General features: G+C 40.3%; 1 protein-coding gene across 1 annotated transcript in view; it reads left to right on the top strand.

Moving 5' to 3' along the window:
- TNFSF13B (TNF superfamily member 13b) overlaps positions 1 to 25,188 on the top strand; it is a 254,656-nt gene that overhangs the window by 213,941 nt on the left and 15,527 nt on the right. The window contains 1 exon segment of the mRNA XM_069757934.1: positions 5,904 to 6,016. Coding sequence (XP_069614035.1) covers positions 5,904 to 6,016 — 113 coding nt within the window.

The following is a 25,188-nucleotide window of genomic DNA, read 5'->3' as shown; positions in this document are numbered from 1 at the left end:
GGTTAGTGGCATCCGCCAGTACGGCACAGCTCGCACTCTCGTGCTATTAAATTATTAGTTTTTTTACGTGCGGTACTGCGGCCCAGTGACGCAACAGGGTTTGCTTCTTTCACACAGGGTGAAGCTAACTCGTGTGTATCCTCATTGTACCGCCATATAGTCCATCATTGCTTAGCAGCAGGTACCATCTCTGCACGGTGGACCCCGGGCTGCGAACGCACCTTATTCCTTTTCTCTAATTATTTGGTGCGTTCCACTAGCCCTAACACCCTTCTTTATGTCTAATACCAGTGTATCTGAGTCCCTAATTTTTGGCAGTTTTTGCTTCCTTTATAAATTAAACTGAAATTTCCTATTTTTTAATTTTAAAAAATTAAATTTAGGTTTTCTTAAAATATATTTTTTTAAATCCTTTTTACATTTTCCTTATATACAAGTCATTTTACAGGAACAAATGTTTCTTAACATTTTTTCCTGTAAAATGCAAATTCTCATCGGTTTGTAATTTTTTATAGTCACCCCTTAAAGTGGCGTACAAGTTTGACACCATTGTTCTCAGAAGCTAAACTTCCAATGGCCTTCCCCATGTTGTTCTCCTTCCATTCAGCACATTTCCCATCCAGAAAAAAGCTCAGCTTTCCCATTGACTCCCATTATACTCGTTACTTGAAATGAGCATGTGAGTATTCAGAATTGCTAGGTTTGAGCAATGAGCACCCAAGCATTTTAGTGCTCACTCATTTCTAGTCTTCTGCCTTCAACACAGTCGGCCATACCCTCCTAGTACAGATCCTGTCTTCCCTCGGTTTGGAAGACCTTGACCTCTCCTTAATCTTCTCATACCTCTCAAACCGCACATTTAACGTCTCCCCCACTATCTTTTCATCCCATCCTCTCTTTGTCAAAGTCCCTTAAGGCTCTGTCTTGGGACCCCTATTCTTCTTCATCTATACCTTTTGGACTGAAGACACAACCTTTCTGGCCCAGATGTCACCTCTGTGCTGTCCTATATCCCATAGTATCTATCCGCCATTTCCTCCTTCTTCTCTCACTTGCAAAAGCTCAACATAGACAAAACTGAGCTCATCATCTTTCCTCCATCTCACCTATCTTTTTTACCTGATCTATCTATCATAATAAATTACATCACACTTTCCCCTATACCTGAAGTCTGCTGGCTCGGAGTAACCCTTGACTCTACTTTGTCCTTCAAACCACACGGTAAACCCCTCATCACCTCCTGCCGCCTCCAACTCAAAAATATTTCCACAATCCGTCCCTTCCTCAACCCCCAGTCGAAGAATAAAATCATTGAATCACTTATATTACTCGAAGAACAGCATTAAAAATAAATAAACCAATTCTTGACCTGCTGTTGATTTTTTAATTCTGCCTTCCAAATATCGCAGTAAGGTTCGGCTCACATTTATCCTGCGATCTGCGCTGAACGCTTACACCGGGGTTTCCGTGTAAATCTGTAAAATATCCGATTCAGGCAGAGGAACCCCTGACAGAAGATTCCTTTTGATGAGGCAGATTGAGTCACTGTGGACGCCGTATGGCCGGTGATCCGGTGGTGTCCATCTTTTTAGGTTTGCATAAAAGTACGGCCCGCCATAGTTTTGTGCACTTCTGAAAAGAAGGATAACGCTGAACAGAGGCCAGACAGAGTCCAGAGTTAGGATAAGTGCACACGTTGCAGAATTGCCGTTGAAATTTCTGCCACAATTCCGCAACTCCTGCCGCGGGTATATCGCATGCGGAATTGGCATGCATATTCCCGCTAAACACTAGCGTTTTGCAAGCATAATTAGCGAAAACTGATTGACAGGTTGGTTCAAACATAGTTTTTGACAAGAGTAACCAACTTTTTACTATTGATGCTGCTTATGCAGCATCAATAGTAAAAAGATATAATGCTAAAAATAATTTTAAAAAATCAAAAATCTTGATATTCTTACCTTCCAGCGTCCCCCGCAGGCTTCCAGCTCCTCGCGATGCGCCCGTTCCCAGTAATGCCTCGCAGCAATGACCCAATGGCATTATTGGGAATGGGAGCATCGCAAGGAGCGGAAAGACTGCCGGGGACGCCGGAAGGTGAGAATATCACGATTTTTATTTTAATTCTTTTTTTTTAACAATTATATGGTTCCCAGGGCCTGGAGGAGAGTCTCCTCTCCTCCACCCTGGGTACCAACCGCACATGATCTGCTTACTTCCCGCATGGTGGGCACAGCCCCATGCGGAAAGTAAGCAGATCAATGCATTCCTATGTGAAAAGAATGAACATGCTGTGTTTTTTTTCGAAATGTGATTCCCCCTCGGAAAAAAACGCAATATGTGCACAAAAATTGCGGATTGCATTCTAATAATAGGATGCTTAATGTATGCGTTTCTTTCACGGTTTTATCGCTTTTTTATAGCGAAAAACCATGAAAAATCCTGAATGTGTGCACACAGCCTTACGCTGCTGCCTCATTATCGTGAATGGATCTCTTGCAGATTTAGATGGAAACCCAAAAGTAAGTGCTCAGTGTAGAGCGCAGCATAAATGTGATCTAAATGTTATGTAAAATGTACCAAACAAAAGCTTCAAATCAATCCACAAAAAAAGTCCCTACTGAGATCCATCATCTGTTATGAGAAACATAGGGGTCTTGCACATTACTAATAGTACAAAGGCTCTGGAAAAGCAAAATGGCTTTTCAACCCCAAAAATCAGATCTCCACTTTGCACCGACGAGGGGCAGTACCCAGAAACAGTGTGTGCAAATTGAGATTCTGGTTTGGCTTTTATCCTAAGTTATGTGACAAGGCTTGTTAAAGGGTCGACATTGACTGTTAGTATTGCTACTTCCAATAGGTGGCACTAGAGTTCTAGTCCTCTTCCTCTCTGAAGAGACAATTTGCAACCCCCAAAAGAAATTCAGAAAATTCTGTGCTCAAAAATCCAAATGCCCCCCTCCATTTTGAGCCCCATAATGTGCCTAATCCACATTTAGCATCCACATGTTTAGCATTTCTGTAGCGATGAGAGCCCACCTAATTTACGAGTTCATGTCACAACAACTGGGAACTTCAGCATACTGGTCACTCCAACGTACTGGGCACTACAATAGCAATTTGCAATTTTCACTTAGCAACATCCACTGCTACTTGTTTCTGGAAAACACCAATGGAGTCAAAATCATCACTACATCTGTAGATAGTTGCCAAAGGGATATAATTTCCAAAATGCGATCACTTGAGGGGGTTTCTGCTCTTCTACCACTTAGCGGTTCTGTATGTGGAGTCTGCAAATGATTCTAGGTAACTCTGAGCTCCAGGAGGCAAGCAACGCTCTGTCCCTTCTGACAGAGTCTCGCCGTGTGGCTAAGCAGTACTCTACAGCCACATATGGGTATTTATACAGTACATTGAGCAGAAATTGTGGAATATAATTTTGGTGCCAATTTTACCCTTTTTTTTCCTGTGTTAAAATGTAAAATCTGGGTCTACAACAAAATTGTAATGGTAAAAATGTAATCATTTTTTCTTCACTGCCCAATTGTGTAAAATTCTGTGACACACTTGTGGTGTCAATATGATCACTGCACCCCTCAATGCGTTAATTAAGAGGTGTAGTTTGCAAAATGGGATCACTTATGGGGGTTCTGCTGTTCTGGCACCTCAGGGGCTCTCCCAGTGGATCATGACACCAGCAAACCATAACAGTAAAATCTGCACTATAATATGGCAATCCTTCCCTTCTGAGCTTTGCACTATGCCTGAAAAGTATTTCCCGATTACATGCAAGGTTTTGGCTTACTCAGGAGAAATTTTTGACAGCAAACTGAGGTCCATTTTTCTTACTAGCCTTTAGGAAAATTAAAAACTTAGGGCTAAAACAACATTTTAGTGGTAAAAATGCAATTATTCTTTCTTTACTGCCCAATGGTATAAAATTCTCTGTGGCACCCCTAGATGAATTAATTGAGAGTGTAGTTTTTAAAATGTTGTCACTTATGTGGGGTTTTTGCTGTTCTGGCACTCTAGGGACTCTGCCAATGTGACATGGCATCCTCAAACCATTCCAGCAAAATGTTTTTTGCACTGCGCCTCATTATTGACCACATATGGGTTATCAGTGAACTCAGGAAAAATTGCACCACAAATTTTGGGGTCCATTTTCTCCTGCTATATTTGTGAAAATGAAAAAAATTAGGGTTAAAACAACAATATTGTGGAGAAAATATTTTTTTTTCATTTTCACAGATCAACGTTGTAAAATTTTGTGAAGCACCTGTGGGTTCAAGATGCTGACACACATCTAGATAAATTTCTTGATATGTCTAGTTTCTCAAATAGGGTCACTTGTGGGGGGCTTCTACTGTTTAGGCACATCAGGAGGTCTTCGAATGCCACATGACATCCACAGACCTTTCAAAGTTTGAGTTCCAAAACGTCACTCCTTCCTTTCCGTGCCCTGCCTTGCACCCAAACAGCAGTTGTTGCCAACTTATGGAGTATATGCGTAATCAAGAGAAATTACACAACATATTTTGGGTTCCATTTTCTCCTGTTACCCTGTTATCCTGAAAGAAAATTTGGCTAAAAGAACATTTTTATGGAAAAAATGTGATTTTTTATTTTCACAGCTCAACATTATAAACTTCTTTGAAGTGTCTGGAGGTTCAAGGTGCTCATCACACATCTAGATACATTCCTTGAGGGGTCTAGTTTATGAGTTCACTTGTGGGATGTTTCCACTGTTTAGGCACATCTGGGGTTCTCCAAATGCAACATGGCCTCTGCTAATGATTCCAGCCAATTTTGTGCTCAAAAAGTCAAATGGTGATCCTTCCCTTCCGAACACTGCTGTGAGTCAAAAACAGTAGCTTTCCCTCACATATGTAGTATCTGTGTGCTCAGGAGGAATTTCAGAACAAATTGTGGGGTCCATTTTCTCATGTTACCCATGTGAAAATAAACAAATTTAGCCCTAAATTAATTTTTTTGTGAAAAAAAGTTAAATGTTTTTTCCTTCCACTTTCCATTAATTCCTGTGAAGCACCTTCTAGAATGTTGTTTTGAGCACATTGATAGGTGCAGTTTTTAGGATGTTGTCACTTTTTGGGTATTTTTTATCATATGGGACCTTTAAAGTCACTTCAAATGTGATATAGTTCCTAAACATTTTTAGTAAATTTTGTTGTAAAAATGAGAACTTGCTGGTCAACTGTTAACCCTTAGGCTAGGTTCACATTGCGTTAGGACAGTCTGTTTAGCACATAGTGCTACGGACTGCGCTAACGCAATGTCCCAAAAGGGATCGCGTTTGCTGATCCCGCTAGCGCAGATACCGAAACTGATGGGACATCACTAGGGCGTGCCGAAAATGGCATGCGCTAGAGATTTGTTAGCATATTGCCATCAATGGGTGCGCTAACAGCTCCGTTGCATGGCGTTAATTGGAACAATTTCGCCATGTAACGGAGTCCACTAGCGTTAACCCATTAACGCAATGTGAACAACTTGTTACAACTTCCTAACAAAAAATATGTTTCCAAAATTGTGCTGGCGTAAAGTAGACATGTGGGAAATGTTACTTATTAACTATTTAACAAAATTGTAAAATTTGGCCTGATGATAAAGGTGAAAAAGGCTTGGGGGGGCGGGGGGAGAAAATAAAGGTGACAAAAAGAGCTTTAGTCAATGGACGCTAACTGGCACATATTGAAATGTTTTCATTGATATTGAAATTATATTTATTACATTATCTCATTTAATAATGTGTTGAGTGGTCTATCTTGGACAGGTAGGAAGATACATTTCAATGTGAAAAAAAATACACAGAGCACTGTCCTAAACCTTAGTAAATGAAGCACATACATCACATGGTGGTTTTTTTCATTACATTTTAGGTGACAATACTTTAATACCTTGGATTCTAAGTTTTAAGCTGGGAACTGCTATTGAAGAAAGCCAAACTAAAATGTTAATAAAAGAAAGTGGAATATTTTTCATATATGGCCAGGTAATGTGTTCTGTGTCTGAGTTTTTATGTTATTTTATTATTTACCTTAACATTAAATTAATTGTCTCTTCAGACATAACCTTTAGAAAAATCTGGTATTAGATGGCTTGAGTCAGTCAGAATAGCTTTCCTTTTGATCTCAGAAATGGTGAGCTATGCTCAGAGCCATATTTAGAGTTTATGCTGCTCTAGGTACTTTTAGTGCTGCCTCCCCCATTGGTGAGTGTGACTAGTGCAGACATTGCCAGCAGTGACTTGGGCTACTTTTACATCAGCGATTTTTGCCATTCGCAGCAGATCCAGCAGCCAACTCAAGGGGTCAGCATAAGCATTTAACCTTTTAATGGGAGCAAAACTGGGGAATGAGAAGGGGTTGTCCAAATAGCAATAGCAATTAACAGTAAATAACAATAATATTAATATACAACAAGAACTAGTGCAATTGTAAACTTTCTTGTTAACCTTGCTTATCTTCAAAAATGTGGTGAAAATAAATAATCAAAATTAACAATAATATAGAGCAATAACGACATATTACCACCACATAGTGATGGAATATACCACATACAAGGAACAAATACCTCCATAACATGACCAGATCACATGTTACCATCACATAGTGACCAGATAATAACACATACAGGGAGAAATACCGCCATGCCATAACCAGATGACATACTACCACCACATAGTGACCGAATACTACAATACCGATCATTAATAAAAAAAAAACAACACAACACTAATGCCATTATACACAGTTCTGTATATAATTCAGTGTACAAATAATACAGTGATCACTGGTAACATTATACACAGTAGATCTGTATACAGTGTCAGTGTACAGATAACACAGTGATCACTGGTGACATTATACACAGAAGCTCTTTATATAGTTATATGAAAAAATTTGGGCACCCCTATTAATCTTAAGCTTAATGTTTTATAAAAATTGTTTTTTTTTTGCAACAGCTATTTCAGTTTCATATATCTAATAACTGTTGGACGTAGTAATGTTTCTGCCTTGAAATGAGGTTTATTGTACTAACAGAAAATGTGCAATCTGCATTCAAACAAAATTTGACAGGTGCATAAGTATGAGCACCCTTATCATTTTCTTGTTTTAAAAACTCCTACCTACTTTTTACTGACTTACTAAAGCACTTTTTTCTGGTTTTCTAACCTCATTGAGCTTTGAACTTCATAGCCAAGTGTATGCAATCATGAGAAAAGCTACTTAAAGTGGCCACTTGCAAGTTGTTCTCCTGTTTGAATCTCCTCTGAAGAGTGGCATCATGGGCTCCTCAAAACAACTGTCTAATGATCTGAAAACAAAGATTATTCAACATAGTTGTTCAGGGGAAGGATGCAAAAAGCTGTCTCAGAGATTTAACCTGTCAATTTCCACTGCGAGTAACATAGTAAGGAAATGGAAGAACACAGGTACAGTTCTTGTTAAGGCCAGAAGTGGCAGGTCAAGAAAAACATCAGAAAGGAATGGTGAGATCAGTCAAGGACAATCCTCTGACCACCTCCAGAGAGCTGCAGCATCAACTTGCTGCAGATGGTGTCACTGTGCATCGGTCAACTATACAACGCACTTTGCACAAGGAGAAGCTGTATGGGAGAGTGATGCGAAAGAAGCCGTTTCTGCAAGCACGCCACAAACAGAGTCGGCTGAGGTATGCAGAAGCACATTTGGAGAAGCCAATTTCTTTTTGGAAGAAGGTCCTGTGGACTGATGAAACCAAGATTGAGTTGTTTGGTCATACAAAAAGGCGTTATGCATGGCGGCCAAAAAACACAGCATTCCAAGAAAAACACTTGCTACCCACAGTAAAATTTGGTGGAGGTTCCATCATGCTTTGGGGCTGTGTGGCCAATGCCGGCACTGGGAATCTTATTAAAGTTGAGGGACGCATGGATTCCTCAGTATCAGCAGATTCTTGACAATAATGTTCATGAATCAGTGACAAAGTTGAAGTTACGCAGGGGATGGATCTTTCAGCAAGACAATGATCCAAAACACTGCTCCAAATGTACTCAGGCATTCATGCAGAGGAACAATTACACTGTTCTGGAATGGCCATCCCAGTCCCCAGACCTGAATATCATTGAACATCTGTGGGATGATTTGAAGAGGGCTATCCATGCTCGGCGACCATCAAACTTAACTGAACTGGAATTGTTTTGTAAAGAGGAATGGTCAAAAATACCTTCCTCCAGGATCCAGGAACTCATTAAAAGCTACAGGAAGCGACTTGAGGCGGTTATTTTTGCAAAAGGAGGATCTACTAAATATTAATGTCACTTTTCTGGTGGGATGCCCATACTTATGCACCTGTCAAATTTTGTTTGAATGCAGATTGCACATTTTCTGTTAGTACAATAAACCTCATTTCAAGGCAGAAACATTACTGTGCCCAACAGTTATTAGATGTATCAAACTGAAATAGCTGTTGCAAAAAAACCCAATTTTTATAAAACATTAAGCTTAAGATTAATAGGGGTGCCCAAACTTTTTCATATAACTGTAGTGTCAGTGTATAGGTAATACAGTGATCAGTGACATTAAATACAGGATCTCTGTATATAGTGTACAGTGAACAGGTAATAGAGTGTATAGTGTCAGTGTACAGGTAGCACACTGACTCACCAGTGACGTCTCTAGCTGAAGTCCTTCATCTTTGCATAAAATAACAGTTACCTAGAGCCCTGTGTCCAGAGCACATTCCTCGCTTTTCCCTTTCTTCTACACTACACATCTGAATACAGACATGCACCCACCATTAATATAGAATTAGTTATTATTAATCCACCACTGTGCCCCCACCAACAATAAATAGCCATTTTCCCCACATAATAAACATATACATTAATTAGCCCTTGTTCTCTTTCCCCCATTTCATTACCAGTCACTGCATTCTCAACGCCCCCCACTATGTGCCTCCGGCTCCCCTTATTCATTATATTTACATGCCCCTTCTGCCCCAATTCATTGTCATGTCTTCTCTCTCTACCACCCCCATCCTCTATTCATTATCAACTGCTCCCCCCCACATTCAAAACATCATTTACTCCCACCACCCTTATCATTCATCATTATTTGCTCTTTCCTAGGTCATCATTTGCTTTCCCTGTCCCCACCTTCAATTCAATTGCTGTCCCTCACCTCATCATTTGCTGTCCTCCTCCCCCTCACTTCATCATTTGCAGTCCCCCTTCCCCCTTACTTCATCATTTGCAGTCTCCCTTCTCCTCAAATCATCATTTGCAGTCCCCCTTCCCCTTCAATTCATCATGTGCAGTCCCCTTCCGTTCATTTGCAGTCCCTTCCCCTCCCTCACATCATCATTTGCAGCCCCTCCATCATTTTCAGCCCCCCCTCCATCATTTGAAGCCCCACTCCATCATTTGCAAATTACAGCCCCCTCTCCGTCATTTGCAGGCCCCTTCCATCATCATTTGAAGCCCCCATCCTTCATTTGCTGCACCCTCTTTCATAATGTGCATATCCCTTTTCATCATGTGCAGACCCCCCCTTTCATCATGTGCAGACCCACCTTTCATTATGTGCAGATCCCCCCTTTCATCGTGTACAGATTCCCCCTTTCATCATATGCAGATCCCCATTTCATCATGTGCAGAACACCCCCTTTCATCGTATGCAGATCCCCCTTTCATCATGTGCAGAACCCCCACTTTCATCATGTGCAGAACTCCCCCTTTCATCATGTGCAGATTCCCCCTTTCATCATATGCAGATCCCCCCTTTCATTATGTGCAGATCCCCCATTTCATTATGTGCAGATCCCCTTTCATCATGTGTAGACCCACCTTTCATTATGTGCAGATCCCCCCTTTCATCATGTGCAGATTCCCCCTTTCATCATATGCAGATCCCCATTTCATCATGTGCAGAACTCCCCCTTTCATCATGTGCAGATTCCCACTTTCATCATATGCAGATCCCCACTTTCATCATGTGCAGAACTCCCCCTTTCATCATGTGCAGATTCCTCCTTTCATCATATGCAGATCCCCCCTTTCATTATGTGCAGATCCCCATTTCATCATGTGCAGAACACCGCCTTTCATCGTATGCAGATCCCCCTTTCATCATGTGCAGATTCCCCCTTTCATCATATGCAGATCCTCCCTTTCATCATGTGCAGAGCCCCCCTTTCATCATATGCAGAATCCCCCTTTCATCATGTGCAGACCCCCCTTTCATCATATGCAGACCCCCTTGATCATGTGCAGAACCCCCCTTTCATCATGTACAGACCCCCCTTTCATCATGTGCAGACCCCCTCCTTTCATCATGTGCTGACCCCCCCTTCATCATGTACAGACCCTCTTCCATCATGTGCAGACCCTCTTCCATCATGTGCAGACCCCCTTCCATCATGTGCAGACCCCCACCTCATCCATTTAATTCATTGTAGAAAGAAAAAAAAACATTTTTCATACTTTCCTCATACGCTATCCCCAGCAGGCATAGCTCCTCTTCTAGTCACATTGTACTCCTACATTTCGGCTTGTACATGATGACGTCATCGCGTATGCGCCGACACCTGACCAGAAGTCCAGGGACGGCGGAGGGAGTCGGAGCTGCGCAGCTGTCAAGGTAAGAAGGCCGTGCGCAGCTCTCAGAAAGCTCCGGGGCCTGGGGATCCGAGACCCCCGCAGCAGCCCAGAAGACTGAGGTTAGGTGGGCGGGCCGATTCTGGACTCTAAAAAAAAACCTTGCTCAGGTGCGGCCCCCCGCATCCTGTCACCCTAGGCACGTGCCCTCAAGTGCCTAGTGGCAACTATGGCCCTGGCTATGCTCTAAAACAGGATATGTGGAGGTAAAACGGGATATGTGGGGACTTTAAGATAACTCCTTTCAAGAGGTTGTCTACTACATTTTATAATGCCCCCACCAATTTAAACCTTGCAGAGAAGTATTTTTGTAACTACCTCTTGCTTCCATCTCTACCTGTGAAAACAGGAACACATGGGCTACTTGCACAGTGAACAAGTCTGTATGATCATGTTCACACACCACCAAGAAACCTGAAGACACAAAAGAGAATAGTAAAACCAAAAACACTCAGTTTGAAAAAATGTTGCAGTAATCCGCAAGTGCTAGTAAAAGATGTAAAAAACAGGGTATTTGGTTGATACGTTTTTTGCAAAAAATGTATACTAAGCTGCTCTACCAATCTTCACGGTATACCCTTATCAGAGCAGTCCTAACTAATGTATGCAATCCCTATCTGATGTATTTAAAAACCTGATCATCTGTATATAACCTGTGTGAACAGGGTTCAGAGAGGAAAAATCCATGTGTGCATACAGGGTAGAACAGCTTTTGTGCAGATAGCCCAAGAGGAGTGGTGGAACTCCCCAGTCTTGTAGACACAAGAGAACAATTATGGAAACAGGAACACATGGGCTACTTGCACAGTGAACAAGTCTGTATGATCATGTTCACACACCACCAAGAAACCTGAAGACACAAAAGAGAATAGTAAAACCAAAAACACTCAGTTTGAAAAAATGTTGCAGTAATCCGCAAGTGCTAGTAAAAGATGTAAAAAACAGGGTATTTGGTTGATACGTTTTTTGCAAAAAATGTATACTAAGCTGCTCTACCAATCTTCACGGTATACCCTTATCAGAGCAGTCCTAACTAATGTATGCAATCCCTATCTGATGTATTTAAAAACCTGATCATCTGTATATAACCTGTGTGAACAGGGTTCAGAGAGGAAAAATCCATGTGTGCATACAGGGTAGAACAGCTTTTGTGCAGATAGCCCAAGAGGAGTGGTGGAACTCCCCAGTCTTGTAGACACAAGAGAACAATTATGGAAACAGGAACACATGGGCTACTTGCACAGTGAACAAGTCTGTATGATCATGTTCACACACCACCAAGAAACCTGAAGACACAAAAGAGAATAGTAAAACCAAAAACACTCAGTTTGAAAAAATGTTGCAGTAATCCGCAAGTGCTAGTAAAAGATGTAAAAAACAGGGTATTTGGTTGATACGTTTTTTGCAAAAAATGTATACTAAGCTGCTCTACCAATCTTCACGGTATACCCTTATCAGAGCAGTCCTAACTAATGTATGCAATCCCTATCTGATGTATTTAAAAACCTGATCATCTGTATATAACCTGTGTGAACAGGGTTCAGAGAGGAAAAATCCATGTGTGCATACAGGGTAGAACAGCTTTTGTGCAGATAGCCCAAGAGGAGTGGTGGAACTCCCCAGTCTTGTAGACACAAGAGAACAATTATGGAAACAGGAACACATGGGCTACTTGCACAGTGAACAAGTCTGTATGATCATGTTCACACACCACCAAGAAACCTGAAGACACAAAAGAGAATAGTAAAACCAAAAACACTCAGTTTGAAAAAATGTTGCAGTAATCCGCAAGTGCTAGTAAAAGATGTAAAAAACAGGGTATTTGGTTGATACGTTTTTTGCAAAAAATGTATACTAAGCTGCTCTACCAATCTTCACGGTATACCCTTATCAGAGCAGTCCTAACTAATGTATGCAATCCCTATCTGATGTATTTAAAAACCTGATCATCTGTATATAACCTGTGTGAACAGGGTTCAGAGAGGAAAAATCCATGTGTGCATACAGGGTAGAACAGCTTTTGTGCAGATAGCCCAAGAGGAGTGGTGGAACTCCCCAGTCTTGTAGACACAAGAGAACAATTATGGAAACAGGAACACATGGGCTACTTGCACAGTGAACAAGTCTGTATGATCATGTTCACACACCACCAAGAAACCTGAAGACACAAAAGAGAATAGTAAAACCAAAAACACTCAGTTTGAAAAAATGTTGCAGTAATCCGCAAGTGCTAGTAAAAGATGTAAAAAACAGGGTATTTGGTTGATACGTTTTTTGCAAAAAATGTATACTAAGCTGCTCTACCAATCTTCACGGTATACCCTTATCAGAGCAGTCCTAACTAATGTATGCAATCCCTATCTGATGTATTTAAAAACCTGATCATCTGTATATAACCTGTGTGAACAGGGTTCAGAGAGGAAAAATCCATGTGTGCATACAGGGTAGAACAGCTTTTGTGCAGATAGCCCAAGAGGAGTGGTGGAACTCCCCAGTCTTGTAGACACAAGAGAACAATTATGGAAACAGGAACACATGGGCTACTTGCACAGTGAACAAGTCTGTATGATCATGTTCACACACCACCAAGAAACCTGAAGACACAAAAGAGAATAGTAAAACCAAAAACACTCAGTTTGAAAAAATGTTGCAGTAATCCGCAAGTGCTAGTAAAAGATGTAAAAAACAGGGTATTTGGTTGATACGTTTTTTGCAAAAAATGTATACTAAGCTGCTCTACCAATCTTCACGGTATACCCTTATCAGAGCAGTCCTAACTAATGTATGCAATCCCTATCTGATGTATTTAAAAACCTGATCATCTGTATATAACCTGTGTGAACAGGGTTCAGAGAGGAAAAATCCATGTGTGCATACAGGGTAGAACAGCTTTTGTGCAGATAGCCCAAGAGGAGTGGTGGAACTCCCCAGTCTTGTAGACACAAGAGAACAATTATGGAAACAGGAACACATGGGCTACTTGCACAGTGAACAAGTCTGTATGATCATGTTCACACACCACCAAGAAACCTGAAGACACAAAAGAGAATAGTAAAACCAAAAACACTCAGTTTGAAAAAATGTTGCAGTAATCCCGCAAGTGCTAGTAAAAGATGTAAAAAACAGGGTATTTGGTTGATACGTTTTTTGCAAAAAATGTATACTAAGCTGCTCTACCAATCTTCACGGTATACCCTTATCAGAGCAGTCCTAACTAATGTATGCAATCCCTATCTGATGTATTTAAAAACCTGATCATCTGTATATAACCTGTGTGAACAGGGTTCAGAGAGGAAAAATCCATGTGTGCATACAGGGTAGAACAGCTTTTGTGCAGATAGCCCAAGAGGAGTGGTGGAACTCCCCAGTCTTGTAGACACAAGAGAACAATTATGGAAACAGGAACACATGGGCTACTTGCACAGTGAACAAGTCTGTATGATCATGTTCACACACCACCAAGAAACCTGAAGACACAAAAGAGAATAGTAAAACCAAAAACACTCAGTTTGAAAAAATGTTGCAGTAATCCGCAAGTGCTAGTAAAAGATGTAAAAAACAGGGTATTTGGTTGATACGTTTTTTGCAAAAAATGTATACTAAGCTGCTCTACCAATCTTCACGGTATACCCTTATCAGAGCAGTCCTAACTAATGTATGCAATCCCTATCTGATGTATTTAAAAACCTGATCATCTGTATATAACCTGTGTGAACAGGGTTCAGAGAGGAAAAATCCATGTGTGCATACAGGGTAGAACAGCTTTTGTGCAGATAGCCCAAGAGGAGTGGTGGAACTCCCCAGTCTTGTAGACACAAGAGAACAATTATGGAAACAGGAACACATGGGCTACTTGCACAGTGAACAAGTCTGTATGATCATGTTCACACACCACCAAGAAACCTGAAGACACAAAAGAGAATAGTAAAACCAAAAACACTCAGTTTGAAAAAATGTTGCAGTAATCCGCAAGTGCTAGTAAAAGATGTAAAAAACAGGGTATTTGGTTGATACGTTTTTTGCAAAAAATGTATACTAAGCTGCTCTACCAATCTTCACGGTATACCCTTATCAGAGCAGTCCTAACTAATGTATGCAATCCCTATCTGATGTATTTAAAAACCTGATCATCTGTATATAACCTGTGTGAACAGGGTTCAGAGAGGAAAAATCCATGTGTGCATACAGGGTAGAACAGCTTTTGTGCAGATAGCCCAAGAGGAGTGGTGGAACTCCCCAGTCTTGTAGACACAAGAGAACAATTATGGAAACAGGAACACATGGGCTACTTGCACAGTGAACAAGTCTGTATGATCATGTTCACACACCACCAAGAAACCTGAAGACACAAAAGAGAATAGTAAAACCAAAAACACTCAGTTTGAAAAAATGTTGCAGTAATCCGCAAGTGCTAGTAAAAGATGTAAAAAACAGGGTATTTGGTTGATACGTTTTTTGCAAAAAATGTATACTAAGCTGCTCTACCAATCTTCACGGTATACCCTTATCAGAGCAGTCCTAACTAATGTATGCAATCCCTATCTGATGTATTTAAAAACCTGATCATCTGTATATAACCTGTGTGAACAGGGTTCAGAGAGGAAAAATCCATGTGTGCATACAGGGTAGAACAGCTTTTGTGCAGATAGCCCAAGAGGAGTGGTGGAACTCCCCAGTCTTGTAGACACAAGAGAACAATTATGGAAACAGGAACACATGGGCTACTTGCACAGTGAACAAGTCTGTATGATCATGTTCACACACCACCAAGAAACCTGAAGACACAAAAGAGAATAGTAAAACCAAAAACACTCAGTTTGAAAAAATGTTGCAGTAATCCGCAAGTGCTAGTAAAAGATGTAAAAAACAGGGTATTTGGTTGATACGTTTTTTGCAAAAAATGTATACTAAGCTGCTCTACCAATCTTCACGGTATACCCTTATCAGAGCAGTCCTAACTAATGTATGCAATCCCTATCTGATGTATTTAAAAACCTGATCATCTGTATATAACCTGTGTGAACAGGGTTCAGAGAGGAAAAATCCATGTGTGCATACAGGGTAGAACAGCTTTTGTGCAGATAGCCCAAGAGGAGTGGTGGAACTCCCCAGTCTTGTAGACACAAGAGAACAATTATGGAAACAGGAACACATGGGCTACTTGCACAGTGAACAAGTCTGTATGATCATGTTCACACACCACCAAGAAACCTGAAGACACAAAAGAGAATAGTAAAACCAAAAACACTCAGTTTGAAAAAATGTTGCAGTAATCCGCAAGTGCTAGTAAAAGATGTAAAAAACAGGGTATTTGGTTGATACGTTTTTTGCAAAAAATGTATACTAAGCTGCTCTACCAATCTTCACGGTATACCCTTATCAGAGCAGTCCTAACTAATGTATGCAATCCCTATCTGATGTATTTAAAAACCTGATCATCTGTATATAACCTGTGTGAACAGGGTTCAGAGAGGAAAAATCCATGTGTGCATACAGGGTAGAACAGCTTTTGTGCAGATAGCCCAAGAGGAGTGGTGGAACTCCCCAGTCTTGTAGACACAAGAGAACAATTATGGAAACAGGAACACATGGGCTACTTGCACAGTGAACAAGTCTGTATGATCATGTTCACACACCACCAAGAAACCTGAAGACACAAAAGAGAATAGTAAAACCAAAAACACTCAGTTTGAAAAAATGTTGCAGTAATCCGCAAGTGCTAGTAAAAGATGTAAAAAACAGGGTATTTGGTTGATACGTTTTTTGCAAAAAATGTATACTAAGCTGCTCTACCAATCTTCACGGTATACCCTTATCAGAGCAGTCCTAACTAATGTATGCAATCCCTATCTGATGTATTTAAAAACCTGATCATCTGTATATAACCTGTGTGAACAGGGTTCAGAGAGGAAAAATCCATGTGTGCATACAGGGTAGAACAGCTTTTGTGCAGATAGCCCAAGAGGAGTGGTGGAACTCCCCAGTCTTGTAGACACAAGAGAACAATTATGGAAACAGGAACACATGGGCTACTTGCACAGTGAACAAGTCTGTATGATCATGTTCACACACCACCAAGAAACCTGAAGACACAAAAGAGAATAGTAAAACCAAAAACACTCAGTTTGCATACATTAGTTAGGACTGCTCTGATAAGGGTATACCGTGAAGATTGGTAGAGCAGCTTAGTATACATTTTTTGCAAAAAACGTATCAACCAAATACCCTGTTTTTTACATCTTTTACTAGCACTTGCGGATTACTGCAACATTTTTTCAAACTGAGTGTTTTTGGTTTTACTATTCTCTTTTGTGTCTTCAGGTTTCTTGGTGGTGTGTGAACATGATCATACAGACTTGTTCACTGTGCAAGTAGCCCATGTGTTCCTGTTTCCATAATTGTTCTCTTGTGTCTACAAGACTGGGGAGTTCCACCACTCCTCTTGGGCTATCTGCACAAAAGCTGTTCTACCCTGTATGCACACATGGATTTTTCCTCTCTGAACCCTGTTCACACAGGTTATATACAGATGATCAGGTTTTTAAATACATCAGATAGGGATTGCATACATTAGTTAGGACTGCTCTGATAAGGGTATACCGTGAAGATTGGTAGAGCAGCTTAGTATACATTTTTTGCAAAAAACGTATCAACCAAATACCCTGTTTTTTACATCTTTTACTAGCACTTGCGGATTACTGCAACATTTTTTCAAACTGAGTGTTTTTGGTTTTACTATTCTCTTTTGTGTCTTCAGGTTTCTTGGTGGTGTGTGAACATGATCATACAGACTTGTTCACTGTGCAAGTAGCCCATGTGTTCCTGTTTCCATAATTGTTCTCTTGTGTCTACAAGACTGGGGAGTTCCACCACTCCTCTTGGGCTATCTGCACAAAAGCTGTTCTACCCTGTATGCACACATGGATTTTTCCTCTCTGAACCCTGTTCACACAGGTTATATACAGATGATCAGGTTTTTAAATACATCAGATAGGGATTGCATACATTAGTTAGGACTGCTCTGATAAGGGTATACCGTGAAGATTGGTAGAGCAGCTTAGTATACATTTTTTGCAAAAAACGTATCAACCAAATACCCTGTTTTTTACATCTTTTACTAGCACTTGCGGATTACTGCAACATTTTTTCAAACTGAGTGTTTTTGGTTTTACTATTCTCTTTTGTGTCTTCAGGTTTCTTGGTGGTGTGTGAACATGATCATACAGACTTGTTCACTGTGCAAGTAGCCCATGTGTTCCTGTTTCCATAATTGTTCTCTTGTGTCTACAAGACTGGGGAGTTCCACCACTCCTCTTGGGCTATCTGCACAAAAGCTGTTCTACCCTGTATGCACACATGGATTTTTCCTCTCTGAACCCTGTTCACACAGGTTATATACAGATGATCAGGTTTTTAAATACATCAGATAGGGATTGCATACATTAGTTAGGACTGCTCTGATAAGGGTATACCGTGAAGATTGGTAGAGCAGCTTAGTATACATTTTTTGCAAAAAACGTATCAACCAAATACCCTGTTTTTTACATCTTTTACTAGCACTTGCGGATTACTGCAACATTTTTTCAAACTGAGTGTTTTTGGTTTTACTATTCTCTTTTGTGTCTTCAGGTTTCTTGGTGGTGTGTGAACATGATCATACAGACTTGTTCACTGTGCAAGTAGCCCATGTGTTCCTGTTTCCATAATTGTTCTCTTGTGTCTACAAGACTGGGGAGTTCCACCACTCCTCTTGGGCTATCTGCACAAAAGCTGTTCTACCCTGTATGCACACATGGATTTTTCCTCTCTGAACCCTGTTCACACAGGTTATATACAGATGATCAGGTTTTTAAATACATCAGATAGGGATTGCATACATTAGTTAGGACTGCTCTGATAAGGGTATACCGTGAAGATTGGTAGAGCAGCTTAGTATACATTTTTTGCAAAAAACGTATCAACCAAATACCCTGTTTTTTACATCTTTTACTAGCACTTGCGGATTACTGCAACATTTTTTCAAACTGAGTGTTTTTGGTTTTACTATTCTCTTTTGTGTCTTCAGGTTTCTTGGTGGTGTGTGAACATGATCATACAGACTTGTTCACTGTGCAAGTAGCCCATGTGTTCCTGTTTCCATAATTGTTCTCTTGTGTCTACAAGACTGGGGAGTTCCACCACTCCTCTTGGGCTATCTGCACAAAAGCTGTTCTACCCTGTATGCACACATGGATTTTTCCTCTCTGAACCCTGTTCACACAGGTTATATACAGATGATCAGGTTTTTAAATACATCAGATAGGGATTGCATACATTAGTTAGGACTGCTCTGATAAGGGTATACCGTGAAGATTGGTAGAGCAGCTTAGTATACATTTTTTGCAAAAAACGTATCAACCAAATACCCTGTTTTTTACATCTTTTACTAGCACTTGCGGATTACTGCAACATTTTTTCAAACTGAGTGTTTTTGGTTTTACTATTCTCTTTTGTGTCTTCAGGTTTCTTGGTGGTGTGTGAACATGATCATACAGACTTGTTCACTGTGCAAGTAGCCCATGTGTTCCTGTTTCCATAATTGTTCTCTTGTGTCTACAAGACTGGGGAGTTCCACCACTCCTCTTGGGCTATCTGCACAAAAGCTGTTCTACCCTGTATGCACACATGGATTTTTCCTCTCTGAACCCTGTTCACACAGGTTATATACAGATGATCAGGTTTTTAAATACATCAGATAGGGATTGCATACATTAGTTAGGACTGCTCTGATAAGGGTATACCGTGAAGATTGGTAGAGCAGCTTAGTATACATTTTTTGCAAAAAACGTATCAACCAAATACCCTGTTTTTTACATCTTTTACTAGCACTTGCGGATTACTGCAACATTTTTTCAAACTGAGTGTTTTTGGTTTTACTATTCTCTTTTGTGTCTTCAGGTTTCTTGGTGGTGTGTGAACATGATCATACAGACTTGTTCACTGTGCAAGTAGCCCATGTGTTCCTGTTTCCATAATTGTTCTCTTGTGTCTACAAGACTGGGGAGTTCCACCACTCCTCTTGGGCTATCTGCACAAAAGCTGTTCTACCCTGTATGCACACATGGATTTTTCCTCTCTGAACCCTGTTCACACAGGTTATATACAGATGATCAGGTTTTTAAATACATCAGATAGGGATTGCATACATTAGTTAGGACTGCTCTGATAAGGGTATACCGTGAAGATTGGTAGAGCAGCTTAGTATACATTTTTTGCAAAAAACGTATCAACCAAATACCCTGTTTTTTACATCTTTTACTAGCACTTGCGGATTACTGCAACATTTTTTCAAACTGAGTGTTTTTGGTTTTACTATTCTCTTTTGTGTCTTCAGGTTTCTTGGTGGTGTGTGAACATGATCATACAGACTTGTTCACTGTGCAAGTAGCCCATGTGTTCCTGTTTCCATAATTGTTCTCTTGTGTCTACAAGACTGGGGAGTTCCACCACTCCTCTTGGGCTATCTGCACAAAAGCTGTTCTACCCTGTATGCACACATGGATTTTTCCTCTCTGAACCCTGTTCACACAGGTTATATACAGATGATCAGGTTTTTAAATACATCAGATAGGGATTGCATACATTAGTTAGGACTGCTCTGATAAGGGTATACCGTGAAGATTGGTAGAGCAGCTTAGTATACATTTTTTGCAAAAAACGTATCAACCAAATACCCTGTTTTTTACATCTTTTACTAGCACTTGCGGATTACTGCAACATTTTTTCAAACTGAGTGTTTTTGGTTTTACTATTCTCTTTTGTGTCTTCAGGTTTCTTGGTGGTGTGTGAACATGATCATACAGACTTGTTCACTGTGCAAGTAGCCCATGTGTTCCTGTTTCCATAATTGTTCTCTTGTGTCTACAAGACTGGGGAGTTCCACCACTCCTCTTGGGCTATCTGCACAAAAGCTGTTCTACCCTGTATGCACACATGGATTTTTCCTCTCTGAACCCTGTTCACACAGGTTATATACAGATGATCAGGTTTTTAAATACATCAGATAGGGATTGCATACATTAGTTAGGACTGCTCTGATAAGGGTATACCGTGAAGATTGGTAGAGCAGCTTAGTATACATTTTTTGCAAAAAACGTATCAACCAAATACCCTGTTTTTTACATCTTTTACTAGCACTTGCGGATTACTGCAACATTTTTTCAAACTGAGTGTTTTTGGTTTTACTATTCTCTTTTGTGTCTTCAGGTTTCTTGGTGGTGTGTGAACATGATCATACAGACTTGTTCACTGTGCAAGTAGCCCATGTGTTCCTGTTTCCATAATTGTTCTCTTGTGTCTACAAGACTGGGGAGTTCCACCACTCCTCTTGGGCTATCTGCACAAAAGCTGTTCTACCCTGTATGCACACATGGATTTTTCCTCTCTGAACCCTGTTCACACAGGTTATATACAGATGATCAGGTTTTTAAATACATCAGATAGGGATTGCATACATTAGTTAGGACTGCTCTGATAAGGGTATACCGTGAAGATTGGTAGAGCAGCTTAGTATACATTTTTTGCAAAAAACGTATCAACCAAATACCCTGTTTTTTACATCTTTTACTAGCACTTGCGGATTACTGCAACATTTTTTCAAACTGAGTGTTTTTGGTTTTACTATTCTCTTTTGTGTCTTCAGGTTTCTTGGTGGTGTGTGAACATGATCATACAGACTTGTTCACTGTGCAAGTAGCCCATGTGTTCCTGTTTCCATAATTGTTCTCTTGTGTCTACAAGACTGGGGAGTTCCACCACTCCTCTTGGGCTATCTGCACAAAAGCTGTTCTACCCTGTATGCACACATGGATTTTTCCTCTCTGAACCCTGTTCACACAGGTTATATACAGATGATCAGGTTTTTAAATACATCAGATAGGGATTGCATACATTAGTTAGGACTGCTCTGATAAGGGTATACCGTGAAGATTGGTAGAGCAGCTTAGTATACATTTTTTGCAAAAAACGTATCAACCAAATACCCTGTTTTTTACATCTTTTACTAGCACTTGCGGATTACTGCAACATTTTTTCAAACTGAGTGTTTTTGGTTTTACTATTCTCTTTTGTGTCTTCAGGTTTCTTGGTGGTGTGTGAACATGATCATACAGACTTGTTCACTGTGCAAGTAGCCCATGTGTTCCTGTTTCCATAATTGTTCTCTTGTGTCTACAAGACTGGGGAGTTCCACCACTCCTCTTGGGCTATCTGCACAAAAGCTGTTCTACCCTGTATGCACACATGGATTTTTCCTCTCTGAACCCTGTTCACACAGGTTATATACAGATGATCAGGTTTTTAAATACATCAGATAGGGATTGCATACATTAGTTAGGACTGCTCTGATAAGGGTATACCGTGAAGATTGGTAGAGCAGCTTAGTATACATTTTTTGCAAAAAACGTATCAACCAAATACCCTGTTTTTTACATCTTTTACTAGCACTTGCGGATTACTGCAACATTTTTTCAAACTGAGTGTTTTTGGTTTTACTATTCTCTTTTGTGTCTTCAGGTTTCTTGGTGGTGTGTGAACATGATCATACAGACTTGTTCACTGTGCAAGTAGCCCATGTGTTCCTGTTTCCATAATTGTTCTCTTGTGTCTACAAGACTGGGGAGTTCCACCACTCCTCTTGGGCTATCTGCACAAAAGCTGTTCTACCCTGTATGCACACATGGATTTTTCCTCTCTGAACCCTGTTCACACAGGTTATATACAGATGATCAGGTTTTTAAATACATCAGATAGGGATTGCATACATTAGTTAGGACTGCTCTGATAAGGGTATACCGTGAAGATTGGTAGAGCAGCTTAGTATACATTTTTTGCAAAAAACGTATCAACCAAATACCCTGTTTTTTACATCTTTTACTAGCACTTGCGGATTACTGCAACATTTTTTCAAACTGAGTGTTTTTGGTTTTACTATTCTCTTTTGTGTCTTCAGGTTTCTTGGTGGTGTGTGAACATGATCATACAGACTTGTTCACTGTGCAAGTAGCCCATGTGTTCCTGTTTCCATAATTGTTCTCTTGTGTCTACAAGACTGGGGAGTTCCACCACTCCTCTTGGGCTATCTGCACAAAAGCTGTTCTACCCTGTATGCACACATGGATTTTTCCTCTCTGAACCCTGTTCACACAGGTTATATACAGATGATCAGGTTTTTAAATACATCAGATAGGGATTGCATACATTAGTTAGGACTGCTCTGATAAGGGTATACCGTGAAGATTGGTAGAGCAGCTTAGTATACATTTTTTGCAAAAAACGTATCAACCAAATACCCTGTTTTTTACATCTTTTACTAGCACTTGCGGATTACTGCAACATTTTTTCAAACTGAGTGTTTTTGGTTTTACTATTCTCTTTTGTGTCTTCAGGTTTCTTGGTGGTGTGTGAACATGATCATACAGACTTGTTCACTGTGCAAGTAGCCCATGTGTTCCTGTTTCCATAATTGTTCTCTTGTGTCTACAAGACTGGGGAGTTCCACCACTCCTCTTGGGCTATCTGCACAAAAGCTGTTCTACCCTGTATGCACACATGGATTTTTCCTCTCTGAACCCTGTTCACACAGGTTATATACAGATGATCAGGTTTTTAAATACATCAGATAGGGATTGCATACATTAGTTAGGACTGCTCTGATAAGGGTATACCGTGAAGATTGGTAGAGCAGCTTAGTATACATTTTTTGCAAAAAACGTATCAACCAAATACCCTGTTTTTTACATCTTTTACTAGCACTTGCGGATTACTGCAACATTTTTTCAAACTGAGTGTTTTTGGTTTTACTATTCTCTTTTGTGTCTTCAGGTTTCTTGGTGGTGTGTGAACATGATCATACAGACTTGTTCACTGTGCAAGTAGCCCATGTGTTCCTGTTTCCATAATTGTTCTCTTGTGTCTACAAGACTGGGGAGTTCCACCACTCCTCTTGGGCTATCTGCACAAAAGCTGTTCTACCCTGTATGCACACATGGATTTTTCCTCTCTGAACCCTGTTCACACAGGTTATATACAGATGATCAGGTTTTTAAATACATCAGATAGGGATTGCATACATTAGTTAGGACTGCTCTGATAAGGGTATACCGTGAAGATTGGTAGAGCAGCTTAGTATACATTTTTTGCAAAAAACGTATCAACCAAATACCCTGTTTTTTACATCTTTTACTAGCACTTGCGGATTACTGCAACATTTTTTCAAACTGAGTGTTTTTGGTTTTACTATTCTCTTTTGTGTCTTCAGGTTTCTTGGTGGTGTGTGAACATGATCATACAGACTTGTTCACTGTGCAAGTAGCCCATGTGTTCCTGTTTCCATAATTGTTCTCTTGTGTCTACAAGACTGGGGAGTTCCACCACTCCTCTTGGGCTATCTGCACAAAAGCTGTTCTACCCTGTATGCACACATGGATTTTTCCTCTCTGAACCCTGTTCACACAGGTTATATACAGATGATCAGGTTTTTAAATACATCAGATAGGGATTGCATACATTAGTTAGGACTGCTCTGATAAGGGTATACCGTGAAGATTGGTAGAGCAGCTTAGTATACATTTTTTGCAAAAAACGTATCAACCAAATACCCTGTTTTTTACATCTTTTACTAGCACTTGCGGATTACTGCAACATTTTTTCAAACTGAGTGTTTTTGGTTTTACTATTCTCTTTTGTGTCTTCATCTCTACCTGTGAGCATCGCTGTTGTTGAACACTCACTCTGCATCACGTGGCCCCATCTGCAGCTGCCGCTGACATCCACTGATGTCACATCAAGTTCTGGATCTCCTACATTCCTCTGGGGTGCATGCGACTCGGTCTCGCCGAGTGATGCAAGTGATTCTGGAACTTGACGTGTCATCAGCGGATGTCAGCGATGGCCGCAGCCGGGATTACATGATGCCGAGTGAGCAGTCAGCGATAGTGCTGCTCACAGGCACAGATGGCAACAAGAGGTATTTACAAAAATACTTCTTTACAAGGTTTAAATTGATGGGGGAGTTACAGAATGTAGCGGACAATCTCCTTAACACCTTTCCACGATATGTGTATAGTGTAGGGTAAAGGTGAGTGAATAAATTTGAATGGAATTGAATTCTACTTAATTTGTTACAAAAATCTAAATTTGCCAAAATGGCTGTCATTTTTGTAAAGCAGAGAAGGCCTTGAAATTGAAAAAAATAAATAAAATAAACATATTATACTCACTTCTCTGCCCTCCATGTAACCTGAACAAGCCTTGCCACATTTTCAGATTACCAAGCACTTGCACTGAATTTCATGGGCTTCTCAGGCACATTCGGGAATTCTTACTGTGGTGAGAACAGAAGAGTGCTTTATGGCAATAAGAAGAGCACAAGAGCTGCGTTTCGTTTGTCCTTGCTGTAATTAATAGCTGATGCTGTGATAAGGTTGCAAGTCCATTCCTCTGGTGTACCCCAAGACATGTTCCCCTATTGCATTGACAGAAACCCT

The sequence above is a fragment of the Ranitomeya imitator genome, chromosome 3 (genome assembly GCF_032444005.1).
Source record: "Ranitomeya imitator isolate aRanImi1 chromosome 3, aRanImi1.pri, whole genome shotgun sequence".
Classification (NCBI taxonomy): domain Eukaryota; kingdom Metazoa; phylum Chordata; class Amphibia; order Anura; family Dendrobatidae; genus Ranitomeya; species Ranitomeya imitator.
This window is presented reverse-complemented; position numbering and strand designations above follow the sequence as displayed.